The following is a 10,092-nucleotide window of genomic DNA, read 5'->3' on the forward strand; positions in this document are numbered from 1 at the left end:
GAACCATGCATTATTTTTAATTTGATAAAATATTGTTGTGCATAATTGAGCGTTGAGGTTGTGTAATTGAATCTCTGGCAACTTTTATAGGATTCTCAGCTAAACAGTAGCCTCGTTTTTGTCTACAGCTAAGAAAATTTTATTAGCTGTAGTAGGATCGAATCGGAATATTTACGATTTCATTGAGCCATTTGGTTATTAATTCTACGTCGTTACCACCCAAATCAGTCTCTCACTGTAAATTTCATGATGGGTGGTTCTCTATTCACTAAATATTTTGTGTATCTCATTCTTTTTTCGTTATTCTTTTACTCTTTTGCTAAATTTAATGAGCAGGAATCAAAGGCTTTGCTTGCTCTCAAAGCCATGTTTAATGACGCTTTTTTGCATGGAAACTGGACTGGCATTCATTGCTTCAAAAATGACCCTCCTCGATGGTATGGCATTCAATGTGTTAACGGTAACGTTACCGGAATTATTCTACAAGGGATGAGTCTCCAAGGGATAGTAAATTCTGATGCATTCATGAAGCTTCCTGAATTGACAATCTTGAGCCTCAACAACAACTCAATATCAGGAAATATAATGGACTTCTCTTCAAACCACAACTTGAAGGATGTTGATCTTTCAGCTAACAGCTTTTCCGGGACAATTTCAACTTCTCTATTGAGTAATAGTATCCTCGAGTCATTGCAGCTTCAGGATAACAAATTGACAGGCGCAATTCCCCCTTTTAATCAGTCTAGCCTCAAAGTTTTTAACGTCTCCAACAATAATCTCAGCGGCGAAATCCCCAAGACTCCAACTCTTCAATCATTTAACAGTACTTCCTTTTCTAAAAATCCTCAGTTATCGGGTCCGCCATCCTCTAATCCCTGCAACTTTAGCGAAAAGGATTCACAAACTCCTAGTAATGATAAAGATTCTCCCAAGTCAGACTTTCCGAAATCTTTCCTGATTCTTATTGTGGTGGCTGGTTTGATAGGAATAATTTCATTTACCATATTTTACTGTTACAATAAAGCAAGGAATAGGGAACCGGTGAAGAAGGAAGAGGATGATGAATTGGAAGAATATGTGGTTGAAGAAGAAGAAGCGAAAGTCGAAAGGAAGGCAGATACAGGTAAAGACAAAGTAGTCGTTGGAGGTGATCAAGAGAAGAAAGGAGGTCTGATATTCCTGGTGGGTGAAGCAGGATTTGAACTGAATGATCTTCTGAAAGCCTCAGCTGAGGAATTGGGGAAGGGAATTTTTGGTAATACTTACAAGGCTAAACTTGAAGGCAGAACAGCTGTTGTTGTAAAACGCTTAAGGGACTTAAAACCAATGAGCAATGAAGAATTCACAAAGCAGCTACACATGATTGCCAGTTATAAGCACGCAAATTTGCTTCCCATTCTTGCTTATTGCTATTCCAAGGAAGAGAAATTGCTGGTTTTCAAATACGCAGAAAATGGAAACCTCTTCAACCGAATTCATGGTAAGCTAGCTACCTATCTTGTTATCTTCCACTTATCTATTCGCAAATAGGGCTCGCAATTTTTAGGGGTCAAGTTTACACCTTCGTATCTAGCCTTGCCCAGTTCCTTGTTATCCCTTCACACTAGAACTCACCATTTTCGACACAATATGTTAACCTGATACGGTATGACACCTAAAAATCTAATGGTGAATATGTATATTTTATAGTTTTCCTGACAGTAGTGTTCTAATTGCGATGCAGGAGGGGTTCCAAGTCAGAAGCGAATTCCATTTAAATGGAGCTCAAGATTATTGGTTGCAAAAGGCGTGGCAAGAGCCTTGGAGTATCTTCACATTAATACGAGGTGGCAAGGCATTGTTCCTCATGGCAATGTAAAGCCCTCCAACATTCTTCTTGATGAAGAAGAAAGAGTTCTTGTTTCAGACTATGGTTTTTCTTCATTAGTGGCACATCCCATTGTGGTTCAAAGAATGGTTTCATACAAATCACCAGAATATCAAACTAGCAAAAAGATTTCTAAAAAATCTGATGTTTGGAGTTATGGTTGCCTTCTTTTAGAACTCTTGACTGGAAGAATTTCAGTTCATTCTGCCCCACCTGGAATCAAAGGTGTGGATCTCACTAGTTGGGTTATTCGAGCTGTGAGGGAAGAATGGACGGCTGAGATATTCGACCCTGAGATATCAGTACAGGGAAGCGCTGGCCACGGGATGCTAAAACTCCTACAAATTGCAATACATTGCTGTGATAAGTCTCCCGAGAAACGGCCGGAGATGGGTGAGGTGGTGGGACAAGTGGAAAACATAAGATTTGTTGAATCAGAAAATGAAGAAGATTCAGTGGATCAATCCTTCACAGATGAATCTATATCAACCAATGCCTCAAGATAGTTTATCAGAAGACAAGAGCGGCTCCTTAATTATTGTATTTTGTATCATGATCGAGAAAATGAACTCACAAATGCTTGAGTCTTGTAATTTGCTGCAAGATAAATTCCTTCTTATGAAGTTTAAGGTTTATAATTAACAAAAATCTGCAATAATTAGAAGCCATGTCTATTTCATTTTGAAACAGTGAACTGTACATTCTAGGATTTCATGCTTTTTCCATTTATAATCTTATCTTGCTGATGATAATATTTCACCATACTCAGTGACATCAGCTGCTGTGCCATCTTTCAAGCACAAACAAGTCCATTCTCACATGTAGATAAATCTAAAACAATAAATCAAATAGAGATGTTTGTTTAATTGTAACACTGTTAATTAGTATGCTCAAACTTGTAGCTCTGCAAGAATAAGAAAAGTTCATGCACATGGAGCCGGTAATGAAGATAGTCTCACTCAACAAACCTAACATATAGCATCACAAATTCACAATTAAAAGTTCATGCACTTGATTGCAAAAAGTAACTACACTAAGCCCCATATTTTAAATCATTTAAAATCATCTTCAATTCACTGGATTCCTTTTTCGTAGAAAATCAAATTTACAAAAGGTCATTATTCAAGGGGGATAATATGATTAAATTTCAAGGAATTGATGAATTTAGATTGCATGACATATCTGATATTTTTATAAATCTAAAAGTTTTTAATTTAGTATTTTTAACTTATCGATTTAAAATTAAATGATTTTATTTAATTCATATGAAACTAGATCTTACATATGCTATTAGAACTAAATGCATTAGGTTATATAATCTTATGATGCTAAAATTAGGGATTCAAATTTTTAAAATTAGCGTTCTTTGGAAATTATAGATTCAAAATTGATCCTTGAAACCTCGATATTATGGCTAAAAAATTCCTAATTTTAAGATTGAATTTCAATATGTTCAAAATAATCCTCACATTCAGTTTAGTTTTTTGGCGAAAATACAACTTGAAACCCTACAACATGTGGCTATCGTCTCTATTGCAATTTGTGCCAAAAATTCAACTGCTAGCATCACCAAGGATACCACCAACGCTCATCATGACCATACATCCATTCCTCACTTGCCAGAATCACCGTAGACAAGATCGTAAATTTCCTTATTTTGAGACAACCTACTGACATGAATTTGAGTGATAAAAGCATTTGGAAATCCACCAAAACCAACCCCCTAGGGGTGTCAAAGGGTTGGGTTGGCCCGACCCCTTATAAAGTGGCATGACCCACAATTTTGCAAGCTGTGCAAAGGTATGCAGGCTAAGCAAACCTTATTAAGGGATTGCGGGTAAGGCTTGTGGGCATTCCTAACATGACTCACAATTTTGCAAGCTGTACAATATGACTTTACAAGTCGACTTACTAAAGGCCTACATGGGCGCATATTAGGAGCATGTCCACTCAATAGACTTGACAAGAGGATTCCATATAAGTGACAATCTCAGTGTCTGTGGGATAAATTCCTAATACACGGTGATATATGTAATCCCTAGATTTAAAATCATTAGAATGTTTCATACACCAATTGACTTAGTGTTTAAGGGTTATCGAAATGGTAGTAATTTGCTATGTAAAAAAAATGTAATAAGATTATGATAGATCAGTAAAAAATTATCACTATCGAGTACAAGAGAAAGGTATCTCGTGGCCTTGTTTGATTCATGACTATAACCAATAAAATTTGTGGCTATAGTGTAGATTTAAGGCAAAACACAAATCCAATCAAATCCGGTTGTTGTCTCAAAATTTAAGTCAAAAAGTCTAGCTAACTCAGATGGCACTACTTCTATGCCTCAACTTTGATGAGATATCAAAATGTTGAGAGATTTTATTGCATAGGAACTATACCATTGAAAGATTACATCAATTAATGTTGATTCATGAAATATTGGCTTACCATAATGTTTTGTTAGAGATCGCCTATGAACTATAAATGAATGGATGATAATGAGGCTACAAATTCAAAGAGAAGGTTTCTTTTTACATATAATTAACCTTTTGACTTTAAGATTGAGTTTCTCATGTTTTGTGTTTTATCATGTAGTAAATTTTGTTTCATATTGCTTGAGAAAACCCTACATAATAAACCATGGCCAAATTATAATGTTGGGTTCTCCACTTGAAATGATTATTATTGATTAAGAACCATTAATGGCGAAACACATTTGTTTTTTTTTTTCCTCATACATTTATCGATATTATTGCATTTGATAACTTTTGAATAAACTTTCTGAAAATATGAATGTTGTAACTTGGGATCTTTGTATTGCTTTTCATAAATAAATTTTGGATTCTTATACACAAGAGGAATTTGACTCAAAGTAGTCGTAGATTATACATCGATGTTCTCTTTTAATTGATAATAGGTGTATTCAATCTATATTTGACTTTCATTGAAGACTGGTGTCCATTTAAGTTAATCACAAGTTCTCCACTTGAATGTCCTAAGAAGTTGAAAGTTTTCATGCCTTCTTCAACTGTTTTGTTTCTAAAAATTCTTTGGTTGATTTCATAACACATTGAACAGAACAAGTTTTTATATCACAATATCATGAAGAGTTGAGTGTTGAGCAAATTGACATCAATGAGAAACCTATATTAAAACTACCACTGAACATAGAGAGACAAATGTTTAAAATTTACACACGATGGATCCAACATAAATTATGGAACAACATGCATGTTGCACACGATGGAACTTGTGATTGGAAGAAACATATGCTTGTACATAATGGAACAACATGTTGTACATGAATTAAGGAAAGTTGAAAAGTGAAGTGGAAGTAGTCATAGAATTCATTAGAGATTTGGGCTTTGCATGGTGTAGTTGTCAAAAGTTTAAAAGATTTGGGCTTGAGAGACACTTTCGTTTATTTTGGTTGGTGGGGTATATGTCTGTGTTTAGAGGGTTAACTTTTGTAGTTATCAGTTTGACAATACAAACAAATTAAAAAGACCTTTTTATCCTTTTTTATTTAACACGGCTGGATGACATCAATATTTTGAGATGCACTATATAATTTTTCAGAGCAATGGGGAGTAACTTGATTGAAAAATTCATCGTTTCCTGAAATCTTTAAAAATGGTCAGGGGTAAATATTTTTTCTTCTCATTATGAAATATAATATATTCACTTCAATAATAGTTACGATTCCTAATAGCTAGCAAGTGCACTAATGGCTCAAGCAATAAAGTGAGTGAGTAATCGTTCCCATGAGGCTTGTTAACTAATTAAATACTAAAAAAATAATTAATTCAAGTTTATCTGAAGAGTGCAATATTTCCATTTTTTAAATTAAATTAAATTAAACAAAATAAATAAAGCTTCACCATATAGAAGACCCTAAGAGATACAAATTCACAAAACCAATGAACAAAAAATTTAAATTAAGACAATTACTACTCATGTGACAAGGAGATTTCCTAAAATGAAGCTAGTGACTGTAAATTAAGCCAGAAGATGGTCAAATGAAGCAATTCTCATCAAGTGAATTCCAATTAGTCCCCTTGAGAAAGCTCAATTGCATAATGAGGAAAATGATCAAACCACTCATCTTCATATTACCTTGACTACGGTTACAAACATACAAAGCAAAACTATTACTTTTGTAGATATCCTTTAAAAACCATGGACATTTTATCCTATAGTTTATTGTGTGCACATATAGAAGACTTTGTGATCACATTTTCAATAAATTACCTTTTCAACACATGACATGAATCGGTTGGTCATTAAACTCGACACATGTTGGATCTTTTTAAATTATCTTACACATGGGATAGGTGGACAATCGTATGGTTTTACAAGTATTAGCAATCAAGGGCAACTGACTTTTTATAAAACAACCCCTCTCCTAAATTTTGTCCCAATCTAAATATTTAAGTTTACTGGTAATATTTATTCTTGCTTTCTGGTTCTTGAATTTCAGATTTCTTCTTTAATAATTTTTCTCCTGAGTTCTTTGAAATTGACAAACATCTGAGGTTGAAGGGATTTCATCCTTACTTGGTTAAGGAGATTTCAACCTACTAAATTGCATGCTCATATCTAAGAAATGCCTCAACACTTTCATGTACCCTTTACGTCTTTTAAAATCTCATAAGACAACGTTTCAAGTGGTTTTCATAATGTGGAATGACCATTCAATTTCTCAATCTTATGAATAATAATTCACATTTTAAGAACAAACATTCACTTTATTGTCCAGAATGTGCACTAAGACTCTAATCATGACCTTTCATCTATATACCTAAGAATATTTTAGTTAGGAGTTAGCATGTAACTAAAGCTGCATGAATTACACTGGCACATCTATCTTTGTCTTTCGTTCAATATATATATTATTAGAAACTAATTGCATAACATTTCCTCTAATTTTTAATTATGGTAATATAACATTTTAAAGCAATAAAAACAATGATAAACACTCATCATAAATTAGTAGTACTGAAGAGCATTATAAATTAAAAAATCTAACTCTCCATGGTTTGCCTACATCGTAGCCTTAGATTATAAAATTAATTCATAATAAAATTAATAAAATAAAATTCAACATTGCAAACCTTACTATCTACAAGGGAATAAAGAATAAATCAATTAAAACAAAAACAAAATCGAACAAATTTAGGGTTTATTCCTCTAAAATTGCGCTTGCCCACCGAGATTAAGCTCTCTTTCCAGGATTCCCCAATCACGGTGCCATCTTTCTCCCTTCCTTTTTCTACTTCTTTTGATATTTTCGCTTGCTTTTCTTTTTTCTTCTCCTAACTCCCGCTGTCTTTTCCAAGGAAAAAGAGACTTCTCCCCTTTTATTATCCTTTTTGTGGCCACTAATAGAAAGAAAACCCTGAATCGAATCACTCAAAACCTCTTATATTTGTACTCTTTTTTAAGCCCCCAATTAAAATATTTCCTTTTCTCTGTTGGTTTCCTTTCGTTTGCAATTGATTCAAATGTTTCCAATTACATTTTTTTCACTTAAAACTAAAAATACACCAAAAAACAAAAAGTTTATATGAAATTCGACCCGTCAATAACTACTAATTTAAAAAGAATTTTAGCGATTTGATTTGATAAAAATATGACACTGTTAAAAAAAGTTATGAATTTTATAATGATATGTACATCACACAGTATAGATAAATTCAACATACAGATTGTATTCAATGGAGCTAATATATTTGAAATTAATGACATCTATTTGAGAAAATTAATATGCATTTCTCCATATAATTAGCTAAACTTGTATTTCATTAATTTTTACTAACTGATTAAAACACATAAAATTTGGCACAACCAAATTCACAAAATCACTAAAAATAATTTCTCTATATAGGTGTTCCCTGACCTAAAAATCAAGAAGAAAAACAAGAGTTTTCAAAGTTGAAAAACTTATCAACGTACACACACGCACATGTGTGTGTTTCTTAAGGACCAACTACTTGTTCATGACATTGATTTGATACGGTATCGCATGTGATAACCATCTTCATGTTCCATGTCTTCACAACCCAAAGTTTAAAGTTCACTTCAACATTGAGTAAAAGAGAGAGTGGTAAATTATAATAATTTACCATCTCCTTTTTTATCTCCTTTGGCAGCTCATTCTCTGAACAAAGTAAAACATTGAATATTGATGATTTCTTTATACCTTGGTAAATATTAGGAAAGTTACCACTAGCTATTTGTTGTTGGTTCAGAGAAAGAAGGGCACTGCCACTTTTTGGATATAAAGTACCTATATTGGGATTTCGATTTTTAATTCTTAAAGAGATATTATATTTGACTTGAGAATTTTGAGGATTTTGGATATTATTGATTTTTTCAATAGAGAACCTAGGGTTTTTAGGTCTTAATATAAGGAAACATATGCCAACGATCACAAAGAAAATAAGAGAAAAAATGATAAGAACAAAAAAAATCCACAAGAGCAGAAAAGTAAAGGAAAAATTACTATGAGCCTCAGTTTCAAACATCGAAAATTGATTACTTCTAGAGCTTGGCCTCCGATTTATGTGACTGACTGGTACTTGAACAATGTAAGATTGTGAATTAGGTGATTGAGATCTTGAATGTAAGGTTTGAGTTGCATGTTGGGTTGGCTGCTCTTCCATGCAAACAAGGAGAGGGAAAATTAAGAACAATTAAGGGTGAGACAAACTAAGTTAAAAACAAAAATGAAAATAGTTTAGATTGCTTGAGAGTATAGATAGTAAAAATGTGGCTGGAATGTATCCACTTGCCTATATTGTCGTAGTCACCTCGCAAACTAAAACCATTCCACTTAATTTAGATCATGTTTGTGATTACTAGGCTATAAATCAATTTACCACTAGGCCATGACATTTGTTATCTTGTTTGTGACATTGCTACACAATTAATAATCACAAAATTAATGGAAAGAAAATGCATGATAAGAAATTTTCTTTGTAAATTATAAAGAAAATATTCGTAAGAAAGTTCATGCAGTATTATTTTAATTGTGGGTTCTAAGTCCTATATTTAATTTCTTATGTTCTCTAAACACTTATTTGGTTTGCTTTTGAGTAGCCCTTGCAAAATCAGAAATGATCGGATAACGCGAAATGAGCCTTCAGCAAACAGGCTTGGGTCAAAGTTTTATTGATTTGGGTAATTAACAACCAACAGATCAACAGATACAGGAACCCATTTCATTATCCAAATCAATTATTTTGAAAATTGATTATGTTTTGATTTGATAATTATAGACCAGATTTTTTATCATAGAGAGAGAGAGAGAGAGAGAGAGAGAGAGAGAGCAACCAGTAAAATAAGCAGCAGTAGCCATAGTGATGATTAATTAATTAGTGTTAATACCCATTATGGTGAGAGATAAAAGTAACGTAATAGGGATTGGACAAAATGGTTTGATCAATTAATAAGAGATTATGTCTATGATTATGTTATTAATAACAATAAGAAAATGTTTAGGCCAAGTGTAAAAAAAAGATTATAAGATAATATCCTTAGAAATACTTGATTTTTTGAAAGGATTTTTAAGAAAGTTTCTAGATTTCTATGAAGGCCTCGTTGCCTATCATAAGGTGATGTTAATCTAATTAATTCTATGTGTCAAATGTTAGTTATATAGAGTTATGTATCTAATCATCTACGCCTCTTCATCTCTCATGGTTTTCCTTTTTTTATCCTTTTTTCTTGAATAATCTTTTCTATTAATATGATCATAGCTAAGTGAAACAGAATAAATGTCAATTGGTGGATTGTGTTCTTTGAGCAAGGGAATTCTATTCGTAAGTCAAGGTACAAGTTGTTATTGTAACTAATCTCTTCTCTATAAATTTATTTGTTGGTTAGAGTTTATCATGTAATAATAATTTCATGATTGAATGCTTGATAATAAATATATCAATTATATTATAGAGAGATTATATAAGATGACAAAATTAAGGATAGACTTAAGTTTAATAGAAGACATGTATACTAATGTTTAACTATAAATTAAAAGGAAATATCATAACATAAAAGTATTTAACAATTAACTTTTAGAATAAATTATTACTTAACTGTTGGATTTAATGGAAGTTTTAATGTTAATACAAGTCAAATCCTACATTGAAATTGGAATTAAAGGTATAAGACAAATAGATACAACAAAATATATTTAACATTTAACAAGTGTTTCTACTTATTGTAA

At 32.4% G+C, this 10,092-nt stretch overlaps 1 protein-coding gene across 1 annotated transcript; it reads left to right on the top strand.

Moving 5' to 3' along the window:
• The first annotated feature begins 249 nt into the window (after nt 1–249).
• LOC123214240 (probable inactive receptor kinase At2g26730) lies at nt 250–2,373 on the top strand. Its single transcript, XM_044634020.1, has 2 exons — nt 250–1,480; nt 1,724–2,373. The coding sequence occupies exons 1-2, from the start codon at nt 250–252 to the stop codon at nt 2,371–2,373; spliced, it is 1,881 nt and encodes a 626-aa protein (XP_044489955.1).
• The last annotated feature ends 7,719 nt before the right edge of the window (nt 2,374–10,092 follow it).

Source organism: Mangifera indica, chromosome 4 (genome assembly GCF_011075055.1).
Source record: "Mangifera indica cultivar Alphonso chromosome 4, CATAS_Mindica_2.1, whole genome shotgun sequence".
In the NCBI taxonomy this organism is placed as follows: domain Eukaryota; kingdom Viridiplantae; phylum Streptophyta; class Magnoliopsida; order Sapindales; family Anacardiaceae; genus Mangifera; species Mangifera indica.

Coding starts and splice junctions, on each gene's coding strand:
- LOC123214240 (XM_044634020.1), top strand. CDS start 250: ATGGGTGGTTCTCTATTCACTAAATATTTTGTGTATCTCATTCTTTTT. Junction 1,481..1,723: donor CCTCTTCAACCGAATTCATG/GTAAGCTAGCTA, acceptor ATTGCGATGCAG/GAGGGGTTCCAAGTCAGAAG.